The sequence below is a fragment of the Polyodon spathula genome, chromosome 12 (genome assembly GCF_017654505.1).
Source record: "Polyodon spathula isolate WHYD16114869_AA chromosome 12, ASM1765450v1, whole genome shotgun sequence".
NCBI classification, from domain to species: domain Eukaryota; kingdom Metazoa; phylum Chordata; class Actinopteri; order Acipenseriformes; family Polyodontidae; genus Polyodon; species Polyodon spathula.
The window spans coordinates 45069042-45085323 of NC_054545.1; the positions used below are offsets into that span (position 1 = coordinate 45069042).

Consider the following 16282-nt stretch of genomic DNA (forward strand, 5'->3'; position numbering starts at 1 on the left):
TTAACATCAAAAGAGGGTTCTCTTTATTAAGGTTTTCTGTACAAATGTGAGAAATTCATCAAGAAAATGAATCTCAAGAGCAGTGTAAGAGTGGATGTACGTGTCAGCATTACCTACATGTTAAAAACCCACACTCTTACAGAATACAAATTCATTACATTTTGTGGCGTTTGAACAAGGCTAGGTTCTGTAATTAAACTGTTTTGCTCCCTTTTCAAAAACATTATGCCACAAATATAAACAAGTGCCAGCAACCGGAGGCATGGTAAAAGGGGGGTAAGTTAACCTGTTCAGTACCAGCAACCAGTCTGTGAAAGACGAACAGTTGAGCTATTGAGATATTTCTTCATGTGACCATTATTACTGGCATCTGCTTTTCAGTCATGTGATCTCAACAAGCCAATTACAAAAAACAGGGCTGACACACACAAGCAGAATTCCTACCACTGAATTACTCTTTGTAAACTGAGTTTTTTTTTTTTTTTAAAGTACATATTAAAAAAAGCAAGCACAGTTTAAACATTATAATAAAAGTTAGAAGAGTGCTAAGATGTAGGATACTGAAGCATCACATTCCCAGATTTGATCGCAAGAAATAAACTGGCCATCAAATTCTATAAATGAGTATAATTGATTACCAGGTGCTATTAAGAGCACAATATATTAAGCCAGTGGAATATGCATTATAAAAATGGATGTGTCTATAGATCAGTCATTACAGTACTTTGCTGAACATATGTTAAGTTATTTCAACTATGTGAAACTTTGGGGGATAGGAGGAAATATGCACTTTGCCCAATTTAAAACACACAGCCAAAAACCTAAAACACAAAGATTTGTGAAATTATACCATTATCAGGATCATAAAACAAGATTTGGGAGCTTCCAGTTTACAACACATTATTAATGATTTTGTTTGGAATTATACTTAATTATAAGCTAGCCGTCTGCACCAAAGAAATTATAAAATGTTAGCAATCTGCAAACGTCTTCTGCCCCTGGTCCAGGTTACAGAATAACGATGGCATGAATTAATTCCATTGGTTCTAAAGGGTGCAGCACAAGCCTATGAGGATACATTTCTGGTGCATGAAATTCTGCAAAGCCTCTACAAGGCACCATTTCACCAGCTATTTCCATTCTCACCCTATTCCTGGCAATACATTTCATTAGCAAGACCTACGTGTAGCTCTAGGCACACGTTGCCAGACATTTCTTTTAAACTCTTTTTAAAGTCTTCTGTTCTGTGATAATACATTAGAACCTCCATTTAATTCACATCATGAACTCAAAACAAAACATCTTTAATAATAACAATAATAATAATGAAAACAGGAGGCTAACTTTATTTACAAATGAACAAGGCTATCACTTTTCATCTGTGCTTCCTGTAAGTCACTTTGAAACGGACTGTTTTTTTTTTTAAAAGGTAGGAATAACAGACTTACAAATTTCTGACTTCACAATAAATTAGATGGAAATAAAAAAGAAAACAAAAAAGATAGAAGACATTTCTGCGCAAATGTACTGATCAGGAAAGAACAGAACAGACGGTGACATTTAATACACTGCATGTTTATGATGACCATGAAAATATATTGCAGTTCCAATGCTGGCTGCATGTGCAGAACCTGAATTATTATTTACTACCCCAGCACAATCACGGGTACGTTACTCACATCCTAAAATACAACATAAAATGTGATGTTTTCAGATGTCTGAATCCGACACAAAACATAGTGGAATTAAAAATATCCACACGCTTTTTGTCTGACTTGGTTTAAATCATTTCTCTACTAATTATTTTAATTAACTTTTTTACATCCATCCAAAGCCAGCACTTTATAGCACATTGACCACCTACACATTTCTTCACAATCTCTACAAAGCAGCCTGAAAGGTCAGTTTGAAAGATGTGGACTGTTTTGCAGATACAGATTGGTGTAATATTTAAAAAGGTGATGGAGACTTGTACTTTAAGGGTGTGGGGGGGGGGACCATGAATGTTTGAGACAACAAAAAAAAGTGTGTGTTTAGGGTTTTGTCTTCCAAGTTCCCGATCACAAAAAAAAACCTGATTCCTAGTCCAGATCTTACAAGAAAAATAAAAAACAAAATCCTTTATCAATTTAGAGGTATAGAAATTAGCGACCAGATACTTTCAGAATCATTTTAATAAACGTATCATAAAAACAGAACAAGAGGCCATGTGTGTTTTTTTGTTTTTCCCCTCCCATATCTAAGCAAAAATACAGGAGGTATACCAACTGAAAACAGAGTACATTAAAACTGGGGAGGAAGGACGAGCCTCTTGATTAAATTATGTCCGAGACAGAAGTTTTGAAACAGAACAGAAAACCTTTTAAAAATGTTTCTCTTTTTGTTTTGTTTAACCAAACTGAAAAAAGAAATTGCCAGGGCCGGAAGCTGGAAAAAGGAAACAGAAAAAATTAATTAGAAACAAACTCTCTCGTCCAAGTTAGGCACTTTCAAATTTTACAAATAAAAAGCACTTCTCACTGCGGTCCTGTACATACATGGATTAGTTTCGAAGCTGTAACCCCCAGGACCTCCGAAAAACGCCTTGAAGATGTTGTTGGCATCAAAATCTAAACAGGAAATGATTAGATTAGTGGGTCACAATCTGGTTACAAATGATAAAATCTTTTAAATCAGGTCAAATAAGTACTGCACACTTTTTGTAATACATACTTACCAAATTACCTTGGAATAAAATACATGTTGGATAAATGTCTGCCTAACACAACTCGCTTTTACCATACAGTAGCTATCTTTCATACAAAAAATAATTAAAAAAAAAAAAAAAAATACGCATCTTGTACTGGCGAGACGGTTAGATTTTAAATGCATGGAACTGAAGCATTCCAGTTTTGCTGGTTTTACTGTAAGCTTTTTCAAACCACAGAATTAACTAAAGCCTATTACTGTAACAGGCAGTGTTGTGTGAAGCATAGCAAGTTTCTGAGACGAGGTTAAAAGCTCTAAAACCACAAATGCAGAGCGCGGTGGTGAAGACGCCCGATTGCCCCCAGCCTCCACCCGGTTACACTATGCAATGGGACTCCTGGTTATATTCCGGTGGCCGACTGCACGATAAAAGGCAAGAACTCGATATGCCAGGGAATGGAAATGCCAGATTAGCTTCTTGTATTGAAAAAGAGAAATACAAAAAGAACCACTCACCGCCCATGTTCATGCCATCCTCGTCCAGGTCCTGCCCGCTGTCATATCTGGCTTTCTTCTTGGGATCCGAGAGCACAGTAAAAGCTTCTCCCACCTCCTTGAACTTTTTCTCCTCCTCTTTTTGCATCTCCGGACTGGCTCCACTGTGACGATCTGAGAAGAGAACAGCCAGTGAGTCTTCACTTCTAAAAACCATCAGGCACTACCAGTAGGCTGCGTGCCAACAAGCATCAGGTAAAACCAGCAATGTGCCTGCTGTCTAAAACGCCTGCGTGTAAAAGGACATAACCGCTTACCCCCACCAAAATAATAATAATAAAAAATATATAATTCAACAGTTCCATTTATTTATTTATTTTTAAAATCGATCACAAATGTATATTTCATTCTTAGAAATGCTAAACTCTATAGAAGGAGTTTGAGAAGTTGCCCTGCCATAACTTTGAACAACAAAAAAACAAAACAAAAATAAACAAACACATTCATTATAAAACTAGACACATTGATAGGAAACGTCACATGGTGACTGAAGGGGATAAGTAACTTTTAAAAGTGTGTGTGTGTGTTTGATTATTGCATGAACAGACACTTCCAACACATTTCCATTCACATGATGCCTGTCTGCATTCTGCGTACCTGGGTGGTGCATGAGCGCTCGCTTCCTGTATGCTTTCTTAATCTCGTCATCTGTAGCGTTTTTATCCACTCCCAGGATCTTATAGTAATCTTTTCGTTTGCTTTTCTTCAGTTCCAGTTGTGCAGTCTTTAGAAGATGCTTGTGTTCTGGTAGAGAAAAAAAAAAAAAAAAAAAACATTGCTTTTAAAAAATAAAAATAAATCTTTCCATCAAAGCATTTCTTTGAAATACGTTGTGAACTGTAAAAAGTACAATGTAACAAAAGAACTGAATTAGAAGCACTGCAGGTGTATGCTTGATAACAGAGCGATACAAGCACTAGCTACAGTAAGGGATGGCAGAGAAGTGGTGCAAAAGTAATATCTACGCAAAAACCACAATAACCTTGCACTGCAGTACTGGAGACTGCAGCTACACCAATTCAAAAAAACGTTATCCAAGCTGGATTCTACGCTAATTGAAACAACGTTTCCAACAGTGGAACTTAGTGTTGCAATTAAGACATCAGGACGAATTTAAAATGTAATTCTGCTGCAAACCACAGCCGAACACTAATTGCAAGCCTTTAAATGAGGGATTTAGCCTTAATATAGATGGCATGCCGAGCGACTGTATGCAGAAAATAACCGTCACGACAGCGAGCTCCCATCCACCTCACCTTTTGTTTTCTCCGTCTGATAAACTTTTTCATAATCCCGAACAGCCTCTTCATATTGTTCTGTGTCTAGATAACTGAAAAGAGAAACGGTTTCATGACATTCTTCCCCGGGATTCAAGTCCTGCGATATTGTTTTCCTCCGTGATAGACCATGGCATGCTGCCGCCGGTTCTTGCAGCCTGTGCCTGCATGGTCAATCACAGGACGGGCGAACAAAGCCACAGACCGTTCAATTGGAACAGTACTTTTTTCGGGTCGAACGTCATTTTCTGTAGCTTTATCGCAGGGTGTGCAGTTCAGTGCGTCAATACATTCAAATGAAGATCGACTTACCACTGCGCTCGCCTTAAATATGCTTTGATGTAAGTTTCATCCAGTTTTATTGCGTTTGTACAGTCTTCTATTGCCTGTTCTAATTTTTTTAGCTGAAATAAAAGAGAATTTAAGTTACAGGTATGCCCAACTCCTTGAAACAATTTGGTTTTTGTTACCAACTGCAGTTGTAAAAAAATGAATGTAAATGAAGTTGAGATCCTGGGGATGTAATACGGTACAGCACAGAAAAGTGCTTGCGGCAAGCTGCCAAACTACACAAGCTAATGGCATCACAGTCGCAGATACAGGGCAGGCTCAATCATAGGACCTCACTGGGTTAGGGAGCTGGGATATTTGACTGTTTTCCCTTTTGTGATGGCATAACCATTCCAGATTTCCCCTGGCGTGCTGTTCATGTTTTCCAAAATGCATACTCAGCTTTCTACTTGCTGTAGATCTTCACCAGGAGGGTTTAGGTAACGCAGTCCAAACGTTATCAAACTGAATCGGTACAACCGCTAGACCAAGACTATCAATATTTATATTTCACGTTGCTCTACAACAGCACTAAAAAAAAAAAAAAAAAGATACTATTAATTGTTACCTTCGAACCCACGGTCCCCCTGTTACAGTAGAGTTTGGCGTTTGTTTTAATGTTGTTGGGGTCTATTGTCAGTGCCGCCGAGTACAGCTCATAGGCAGCTTCGTAATTGCCGTCTTTGAAGGCATTGTTCCCTTCTTCCTTCTTGGCTTTCAAGGCTTTGGCATTCTAAAATAAAAATAAAATGAACACACTTATGCAGCAAAGCATGTGTCAAACAATACAGCATTAACCATTTATTGTGTAAAACAAAGACTTGCATTAGATCATTACCAGCCTCTACTGTGCCATCCCTACCTGTTCCAGCAGGTGTCGCTATTTAGCCACTGATCATAAACATCATCTAAAAACAAACTGCTATAAAAAGAGCCATATGTTCAGCTGGCTTAAAAAAAACAAAAGCTTTCTGTAGATTAATTTACAGCTACTTAACATGTAAAAATGATGTATATAAATACATCAACCTTATCACTGCTACGAATCCAGAAACTGCACAAGAGCAACACGTACCCTGCAGGCCAGCCGGGCTTTCTCATGATCCGGTGCCATGCGAAGAGCCTGGACGAAAAACTGCACTGCTTTCTCAATACAGTCCTCGTAGTACAGACACAGGCCCCTCACATACAGAGCATCCCCATTCGTAGAGTCCATGCGCAAAATATCACTGAAGAACACATGAGAGGAGGAAGCACAGTGAATGAGACTATCTGACAGATGCCTTTATCAAAGGCGACTTACAGCTGTTACAGGGCAGTAATGGGTTGCTGTGCAAGATTCATATTTAAACAGCGTAGTTTATGGCAAGTACAAATAACACTACTAAAATACAATGTGAACTAGGATGCTACAAGTTATATCTACAATGACATGGTAGCACTGCGATAGTGCATTCACTGAGGAGCATGCTACTTATTTAACTTGTGCTTTGTGCTCAGTATGGATTAAAAAAGTGATACACAATTTAAGACCATAACCTAGAAAAAAAAACAAAGAAAATAATAATGAATTAGTCAGTCCTCCGCTTACCTGGCGACCGACTGTGCTTCGGGGTAGCGCCCCAGCAGGGCTAAACACTCTGCTTTGAGGATTTTGAACCGGTGGCAGGCAGGGGCGTACTCCAATGCACGGTCCATGCAGAACACACACTGAGGATATACAGGACAGTTCAGAGTCAATGACATCACTACACTGAGGATATACAGGACAGTTCAGAGTCAATGACATCACTACACTGAGGATATACAGGACAGTTCAGAGTCAATGACATCACTACACTGAGGATATACAGGACAGTTCAGAGTCAATGACATCACTACACTGAGGATATACAGGACAGTTCAGAGTCAATGACATCACTACACTGAGGATATACAGGACAGTTCAGAGTCAATGACATACATGAGGATATACAGGACAGTTCAGAGTCAATGACTTCACTACACTGCTGATGCCCAGGACAGTTCAGAGTCAATGACATCACTATCTGACAATATTTAGGACAGTTCAGAGTCAATGACATCACTACATTGAAAATATATAGGACAGTTCAGAGTCAATGACATCACTACACTGAATAACTTCCAAAGCTGTGCCCAACACTTTTGCACCATCTACAATTTTAGGATTAAGACAGCATAAATAAATAAAACTATATGAACATAACTTTGATCTTTTAACATCCAAAAATATACTGTGAAAAAAAAAAAAAAGTCTATCGGAAGCCATAATGGTAGTACAGCATTTCATGTTAGATTTCAATTTTTTTTTTGTCCATTTTGGGTTAAGTATATGGAAAACTACAAAAGCGGTGTGTAGTTCAATATGTTAACGTAACATTATTCAGCTGGTTTCATTCGACTTTATGAAGTAAAATGTCTACAGGGCGATGCAAAACTTTTGGCCAGAGCTGTACATAAAAAGAAGAAAGTAGGTCCAGGATATAAATTGAGATAACCTTGAATAGTTTCTTTTAACCATGCACATGTTAATCAAAAGTGGTACTAAATATCCAGCTACAAAAATAATGGCTATCCTTAATTTGTCATACTTGAGCAAACTGATTTTCCCTAGTTTTACCAAACTGCTTCTAACCAAGTTTCAAGGTTTGACTCATTATAAACTTGAGACAGTATGGCACAATGCATATATATTATGTATTTGGGGTGTTGTTTTAGAAGCTCTTGAAGGCAAACACAATCCACAGCAATTACGCTAATTATGTTGGTCACACTTTTTTGAAAGTCTCCTTTGCAAAGGGCATGTAAATCTTTCTGAAAACAGACTATGGATTTCCCAGCATCTACTTTCATATCCTTTAACCCCAAGATCACCAATCTAAGTCACTGGCCACAAATTCCTTGTAAACACATCAGACCGACAACACACTACATTACCCCAGGAACAAGACTTATTCACGTACCTTCCTAAAGTCTCGTTTTTCAAAGTCGATCTCTGCCATTCTCTCGTATTCCAGAACAGCATTGGCATGTTTCAACTGTAATGAAACCAACAAGTAAAAACCACCAAAACACGCAGGGGAAAAAAATACCTTACAGACAAACACTGGTGTACGATGTAGATAAATTTGAAATAACAGCAAAGAAAAACGCTGGATTCTGTGACACACACTAAACTGGCTAGACCAGTGATGAAATACATGACACGAAAGATTGAACTATGCAACCACTATATATCATCCACTGCTTTAAATAGGAGACAAAAATGGAGTAAATATGTATTTATAAAAAAACACACACACCAAACATGATCTTCTTCTTCAGTTCTATTAGGTAGGCATAGTGGTCCAGTGGTTAAAGTCCAGGGCTTGTAACGAGAAGGTCCCCGGTTCAAATCCCACCTCACTGAATGACTTCACCTCCTTGTGCTCCATCGGGTGAGACAAGGTCCTATTGGAAGTGACTCGATTCATAGTTTGTGCCCTCCTAGTCTCTAAGTCGCTTTGGATAAAAGCGTCTGCTAAATGACGCATTAATAACAATGTAGCAGTGCTCACCTCTGTGGGTGCCTGAGCGTTGTCCGGCTCCAGTTCTAGAACCCTCTGGAAGGAGCGGCTGGCTGCCATGCCGTTACCGAGGGACAGGTGACACTTCCCTTCCCGGAGGTAACCCTAAAAACGAGAAATCAGCACAAAACCATGAACTACAAATGCAGGGAGCCCGACTCGAACAGACCTTCCAGCTTGATAATTAAAAATAAAATGAATCGCGTAGATCACAGGAGGAGACAGTTAGCTGTTCTGGGATACCAAGATACCAAGATATTTAGTCATTAAGGAGTCATTCCCCAGTCACTGGTGACAATGTCATTTTGACCGCCAGTGTATTTTGGGAGCTCCTATCAGGCAAATCCAGATCTATCCAGCCCAGACTATGCAGGGTCCTTTACTCTAGCACAGGAAAGTCAAACTCCAGTCCGAGGGCCGCTAGGTCTTCAGGTTTTCATTCCAACTTAAGCTCTCAATTAATCTAATTATTTGTACAATTGGAAATATTTAATACCTCTTGTCTCTTAACAGTTTATGATTTAAAAAATGCAGTTGGATTCAAGGTACACTACCTGTAAAACACCTTGAGGCTTGGCGATAACTGTTAAATGTGTCCAATTAATCAAAATTTATACCAATTAAGTAATTGGAACAAAAGCCAGAAGACACTGCGGCCCTCCAGGAAGTGAGTTTGACACCCCTGGTCAAGTAGAACGCTTTAGGGTTGTTTCAGGGCACCAGGTAAATAGAAATATGATGGCGACAATTGTTACTATTACCTTCACAAACATGTCGTCCATCCGGACAGCCTGCTGTGCATCTTCTAGCGCCTCCCTGTGGCGGTTCAGCATCATCAGTGTGGCGGCTCTATTCCCATAGTAACTTGCATTTTTGGGGCATGCATCTGTCAAGTCAAACATTGACATTCATATTATTATAGATCAGGGCTAGGGGTCTTTTTTACTTCCAATTCCCATTTAAATCAATTCCGACACATCATTGATCAAAACTGCAATTAGCAGGATTCTGTTGGAATGAGCTTCTCAACAGTGGCAACAGACTACTTGAACTGAAGTCACTGTTTGTTCGTCAACTGAATTGGCATCAAGGATTCACATCACTGGACAATAAATTTAAAACAGATCCACTTAACTATTTTTTGTTGTGGGCGAAGAGAAAACAGTGTTATAACTTTGTGATGTGATCAGGAATATGAAAAGGAGCCGACGTCCTTATTAATTCTGCACACCAATCATGCAGATCTATTACACAACACACACAGTCCAAAAAACACTTGTAATAAAAGGAACAGGAATGCAAATAAGAATGCGCTGCGGGCAGTGCCGATGTGTTCCGGGCTGTGGGGCAGGAATATTTCTCTAGCTCCGAATCTAAACAGAAGTTGACTAAATAAATTACCGATGGCTTTTGTGTAGAAGTTGAATGCTTCAGAATAATCCTTCTTGATGTAAAAAGCATTTCCTTGTTCTTTAAAGCCCTCGGCTTCCCTATAAGGAAAATAAGAAGAATGTCATTAAGCGTAATATAGGACCTGAAGCACAAAAATTCAGTAATGAAGTGGAACAGAATTATCACACCTACTTGAATAAAATCTGCTGGTGGCGGCAAACATTATTTGATGTCCTACACAATTTGTGCTAAACATTCTTGAAAAATCATTTTAGGATGACAATATTTTTCCTTTGAAATAAGGCCTTGATACCTTTAAATCCTGCCTGTGACTGATTCTGAAAAAGGACCACATGTGTCTGGCTATCAATAACCTCCAGTCTATTAATAGAATAAGCAGAAGCAGTAAGTATATCTGGCAAGATAGTGTATTTCAGCCAGCCAGCAGAACTCTCCAAATTAGGGAAACAATAGTCTAGTGTGAGAAAAAAAAAAAGGGAAATCTAAACAGAAAAGAGGAACAGATTTACTATAGGAGGAGTTTCAGTTTTGGATCGTCAGTAAACTTACACCGTGCCTCAATCCCGATATAGGGTATCTTATTAGGACAAGCTAGTAACACGTGACAAACTAGCCTTCAGATAAAATGAAATGCAACAGATAATGATTTGGGTGCAAAAACACATTGCGCTTTAAAAAAAAAAATCTGAATCTGCACCACATTACTTAATAACAATAACAATAATAATACACAAAAGGTTTAAATGATAAAAAAAAGAGATTTCCTCCTAAGAGCTTTGCTCCGAAACATCCTGTATATATATTTTTAATTATTTAAATAATTTAAACCTTGTGTACATCCAAGAAAAACTATTTTTTTTACAATAGTTCCACATTGTAGTTAGACCTCCCTTTAAAACCCACGTGTGTGTGTGTGTGTGAAGTACCTAATGCTTCCAGAATCAGCAAAACTAGCCGTAAGATTTAAAAAACTAAATTAACATCAAGCTGAGTGAACTATAATACTAAAAACGCACATGGGCAGGCTTCCATGTGTACTGCCAGCACCATGATACAGCACATGGGCAGGCTTCCGTGTGTACTGCCAGCGCCATGATACAGCACATGGGCAGGCTTCCGTGTGTACTGCCAGCGCCATGATACAGCACATGGACAGGCTTCCGTGTGTACTGCCAGCGCCATGATACAGCACATGGGCAGGCTTCCGTGTGTACTGCCAGCGCCATGATACAGCACATGGGCAGGCTTCCGTGTGTACTGCCAGCACCATGATACAGCACATGGGCAGGCTTCCGTGTGTACTGCCAGCCCCATGATACAGCACATGGGCAGGCTTCCGTGTGTACTGCCAGTGCCATGATACAGCACATGGGCAGGCTTCCGTGTGTACTGCCAGCGCCATGATACAGCACATGGGCAGGCTTCCGTGTGTACTGCCAGCGCCATGATACAGCACATGGGCAGGCTTCCGTGTGTACTGCCAGCGCCATGATACAGCACATGGGCAGGCTTCCGTGTGTACTGCCAGCCCCATGATACAGCACATGGGCAGGCTTCCGTGTGTACTGCCAGCGCCATGATACAGCACATGGGCAGGCTTCCGTGTGTACTGCCAGCGCCATGATACAGCACATGGGCAGGCTTCCGTGTGTACTGCCAGCGCCATGATACAGCACATGGGCAGGCTTCCGTGTGTACTGCCAGCGCCATGATACAGCACATGGGCAGGCTTCCGTGTGTACTGCCAGCGCCATGATACAGCACATGGGCAGGCTTCCGTGTGTACTGCCAGCGCCATGATACAGCACATGGGCAGGCTTCCGTGTGTACTGCCAGCGCCATGATACAGCACATGGGCAGGCTTCCGTGTGTACTGCCAGCGCCATGATACAGCACATGGGCAGGCTTCCGTGTGTACTGCCAGCCCCATGATACAGCACATGGGCAGGCTTCCGTGTGTACTGCCAGCCCCATGATACAGCACATGGGCAGGCTTCCGTGTGTACTGCCAGCCCCATGATACAGCACATGGGCAGGCTTCCGTGTGTACTGCCAGCGCCATGATACAGCACATGGGCAGGCTTCCGTGTGTACTGCCAGCGCCATGATACAGCACATGGGCAGGCTTCCGTGTGTACTGCCAGCCCCATGATACAGTACTATAGTTACATGTTTTCAAGTCTTGTGCTGTATGTTATATTCATTTTTAGATCAACGAATTCCTTAAGGTCTTCAAGGTACGATTCCTCTCCTAGGAACGAGTGTTCAAAATCCTTTCTTTTTTTTTTTACATAACCATCTTCAAAAAACTCTCAATTGATTCACATAACAAAATCAAAATAATAAACAGTTTACCTTTAAAGCTACATACCATTGACTAAGATCTACATTACCCGTCTATATATGCACCAATCTGGGAGTGCCCTTTTAGTGTGTAAATCAATCTGACAACTAACTGCCCATTATCATCCTGGTAAACGTTTAATTATACTGTGCAATACCAATAATTCATCATTGCTCAATCTTGAGTTTCACAACTGGCAGCCAGTCTGTTCCTAGAAATTGTGCTTAACGGTTTTGACCTAAAATCAGATAATAATAATAATAATAATAATAATAATAATAACCTGCAATGGGCCTTAATAAATTGTGTTAACGTTAAAGTCCAAAACTTAGTAGATCAGCTCAATAAAAAAAGTTTTCAACAAGAACTTAACGGCTGCTTTTCTGTGAATCACTGGTGCCTTCCGCTTAAATAACTTTTTTGAAACGTTGCCATCTGTTGTGTATTGTCTTAACTGTGACATTTTTCATTTTGGTGGAAATAAGGTAATACGAGCAGATTAAAATCAAGGCAGACCGATCGAGACAGATGCTGACATTTTCCACACGATCCCCCATTTACTTCTACAAAAACAACAACAGACATCCAACCTAGGGCATAAACAACTTTTTTTTTTTTTTTTTTTTTTAAGCAGGACGATTTAGAAGCTGTGATTTTACTTTATAAATTCAAACTTAAATAAGTATATTCCGTTTTTTTCCCCATTGATTGATTAGAAAGAAAGAAAGAAAGAAAGAAAAAGAAAGAAAGAAAGAAAGAAAGAAAGAAAGAAAGTACACGACCGCGTATCATATTACTAACCGGGAAAGACTGTTATCAGATAAAGCGATCCCACAAAAGGACATTTCGAACAGCAGAGGAACAAGGAAGAAAAAAGAAAAAAACAAAAAAACCCAGTGCCGTTCTTCCTCACGCTTTGTCGGATAGCGGGGCAAGGCAAACCCCGGGCTTTCGGCCTCAGACAGCCAAGTTAACCCTGGTGGTATGTTTTGAGCGCTATAAACCACCTTCGCGCCTCCCCACCGACAAGCCAGGTTTAAGCTCCGCTCCCCGAAACCGTAAATTGGACTTTGTTTCCCCACCATTACCTTTCGATCTCCTCTTCGCTCATCTCCGACTCGGGAGCCATGGGAAAATCGCAATCTTCAGCCGCCATTTCACCTCCAGGGGGAGAGAAGGCAGACACTTCCGGGGACCATAGACAGCACGGCCCGGCGGGTGAGCGGCAAATTACAGAGGCTCGTTTAGCTGGCCGGAGAAGAGCGAGCGGATCCCCCAAACTGTTACAACAGCGCCTCAAGTGGGCTGGAGCGGCGGCGTCTCCGTGAACTTGACCGATCTAGGAAACACTCGAGTCTCTATTGTTTCGTAGAAAGGTTCGTGGAGTATCCGTGAAGAATACTGCATGATGAATTGTGATTAAAAGAAAAAAAAAAAAAAACATAATAATAATGTAAATACAATTACAGTAGAGTCTTTGCATATCTGGATCATTTACAAAGTCTGACGATGCAAACCTTTTCACTAGTCTTACAAGCCTGACTGAGTAACGTAATGCACACGTGTTATTACACAGACACATGTTATGAGACTGTTCTCATGAGGCAAATCTTGCTGTGTACAGTGCACTGTGTTTAACCCTTTCAGTCCTGATTTTTTTTTTTTTTTATCTCGCTGAAGAATAAGCACCTTTATTAAGAATTCATTAGAACAGGACACATTTAATTTAAGTTTGTTTTTACATGTATTTTATACACTACCTCAGACTGGGACCTGGGCGCCCCGTGAGGTTCCAGCGTGATTTCCGACTGGGATAAGGCGGGACTGAAAGGGTTAAGAGCGTCTCTGCTGTGCTGCTTGCCCTCCCTGGTTCGGAGCCCATTGAGACTCTAGAGGATATCTACATTGGCTCAATCGAGACGGACCGGGTGTGCGGGAGCAGGTGCGATTCAACGACACCCGGGGTTTGAGGGAGGGGTCCGAATTCCTCAGGCACTACCTCTCCTTCGGGGAGGCTTTGTGCTGATCTACAGCATCGACAGCAAGGAGTCCTTCAAGCGCATGGAGGCCCTCAAGAAGGATATCGACAGATACAGGGATAAGAAGGAGGTGCGGAGGTCTGCCTCAAAGTTCAGAGACAGCACAGAAAGCTGTCTCTTGCTGAACACGGGGCGTATATAGAGCAGTGTGCACATCTGTTAGAACAACCCCATTGCTTCTGCGGTTTGGATTTGTTGTGGAACTGAAAATCCTGGAAAATTGTCAAAATGGAAAGTTAATGCTTGTCTAATTCAATTGATGATTTTAATAGGCTGCACGTACAATGCATTTGGAATAGTAAGAGAACACACAGCCATACAAATGGTAAAATGCAGGCGAAGTTGTTTAAAATGCCTAATTAAAGCGCAAAATGGTCTAACATTTTCACACAGGAGTACCTATTGTTTCTGTATCACTGATTAATGACCTAAAAATGAAATTCTCACACCCAGAGGTGTTCATGCAGGTAGGTATATAAAGGATATAAATGACAACTCTTCAGGTGTTCTACTTAACACTACTGTAATATAGTGTAAGCCACAAGTTGTAGGGTACTATTAACAAAAAATGTTAAAAATACTAACAAATGACTTCAACCCTGTATATACAAAGTATGAATCCCCCTGCCAGGGTTTGAAATCCTGAACGTTTCTGCCAAGAACGGCCTGTGCTGTTAGTGCAGTGTTTTCTACAAAGCAGATGTGGGAACCGATGTTGTTAAAGTAGTTTGGAAAATAGGGAATCCAAATTTACAAGTGCCCTGTCTCACAACTAACCCAGTTTTCCTTGGGACTCCAGTACTGTGCAAGTGTTCTTACTGGGGACCTTTTGGTGAAACAGGCTATGTTTTTACTGCAGGTGACCATTGTAATCCTGGGCAAAAAATGCGACCTCCGGGACCGTTTCCGCATAAATTGTTTCCGCTTAATAAGCTGTTGTGAGCCGATTTACAAACCATAATCAAGCTTTTTGTGATAACCACGCCCCTTGTGTGGGGAAGTGTACACACTGTTCCAGTTAAATTGCACAAGCGCTTATTCTTTCATCAGCTTTTGTTCATTTTCTTTGTACAACCTGTTACTTATGCTTCTCATTTAAATGGTAACGAAATCATTGTCACTGTCTGTAAACATTGTGTGTTTAATGTTTGCTCTGAATCAACGCAGGGTTAATAAACTCTTAAAATGAAGCTGTACCTAGCTGCTGTACATCAGCAGTTTGCAATCAACAGCCTGGTTGTTTGACCTTGTGATGCATGGGTATAGCGCCTTGCTGCTTGTGAGAATTGAGCAAAACTCATAGCATCGTTCTTAAAAGTAACTTCTTGTTATCTGGGTTTCTGCTGACATTGTTAGCTTTTAATGTGCTTTGTCTCACATCATGCTAGGGAAATAAGGCCAAATTTAGTCAAGGAAATCACGTAAGCTAGCTGTATATCTGTGCTGTACAAAATAATTTCTTTACTCAGACACTAACATCTCCAGTGATGCAGCTCACACACTAACATCTCCAGTGATGCAGCTCACACACTAACATCTCCGGTGATGCAGCTCACACACTAACATCTCCAGTGATGCAGCTCACACACCAACATCTCCAGTGATGCAGCTCACACACCAACATCTCCGGTGATGCAGCTCACACACCAACATCTCCAGTGATGCAGCTCACACACCAACATCTCCAGTGATGCAGCTCACACACCAACATCTCCAGTGATGCAGCTCACACACCAACATCTCCAGTGATGCAGCTCACACACCAACATCTCCAGTGATGCAGCTCACACACCAACATCTCCAGTGATGCAGCTCACACACCAACATCTCCAGTGATGCAGCTCACACACTAACATCTCCAGTGATGCAGCTCACACACTAACATCTCCAGTGATGCAGCTCACACACCAACATCTCCAGTGATGCAGCTCACACACTAACATCTCCAGTGATGCAGCTCACACACCAACATCTCCAGTGATGCAGCTCACACACCAACATCTCCAGTGATGCAGCTCACACACTAACATCTCCAGTGATGCAGCTCAC

General features: G+C 40.8%; 1 protein-coding gene and 1 pseudogene across 1 annotated transcript; one reads left to right on the forward strand and one right to left on the reverse strand.

Moving 5' to 3' along the window:
* dnajc7 (DnaJ (Hsp40) homolog, subfamily C, member 7) lies at nt 1-13385 on the reverse strand. The gene is made up of 14 exons (XM_041265674.1): nt 13283-13385; nt 9839-9927; nt 9199-9323; nt 8429-8542; nt 7835-7909; nt 6442-6560; nt 5926-6079; nt 5419-5583; nt 4833-4924; nt 4500-4573; nt 3841-3987; nt 3205-3357; nt 2538-2609; nt 1-2427 (listed from the first exon to the last, which is right to left on the reverse strand). The coding sequence occupies exons 1-14, from the start codon at nt 13348-13350 to the stop codon at nt 2390-2392; spliced, it is 1485 nt and encodes a 494-aa protein (XP_041121608.1). The 5' UTR covers nt 13351-13385; the 3' UTR covers nt 1-2389.
* A 363-nt stretch (nt 13386-13748) lies between these two features.
* Nucleotides 13749-14616, forward strand: LOC121324918 (annotated as a pseudogene).
* The last annotated feature ends 1666 nt before the right edge of the window (nt 14617-16282 follow it).

Coding starts and splice junctions, on each gene's coding strand:
- dnajc7 (XM_041265674.1), bottom strand. CDS start 13,350: ATGGCGGCTGAAGATTGCGATTTTCCCATGGCTCCCGAGTCGGAGATG. Junction 4,925..5,418: donor GGGGGACCGTGGGTTCGAAG/GTAACAATTAAT, acceptor CTTTTATTTCAG/CTAAAAAAATTAGAACAGGC. Junction 2,610..3,204: donor GGATGGCATGAACATGGGCG/GTGAGTGGTTCT, acceptor TTTCCTGTTTAG/ATTTTGATGCCAACAACATC.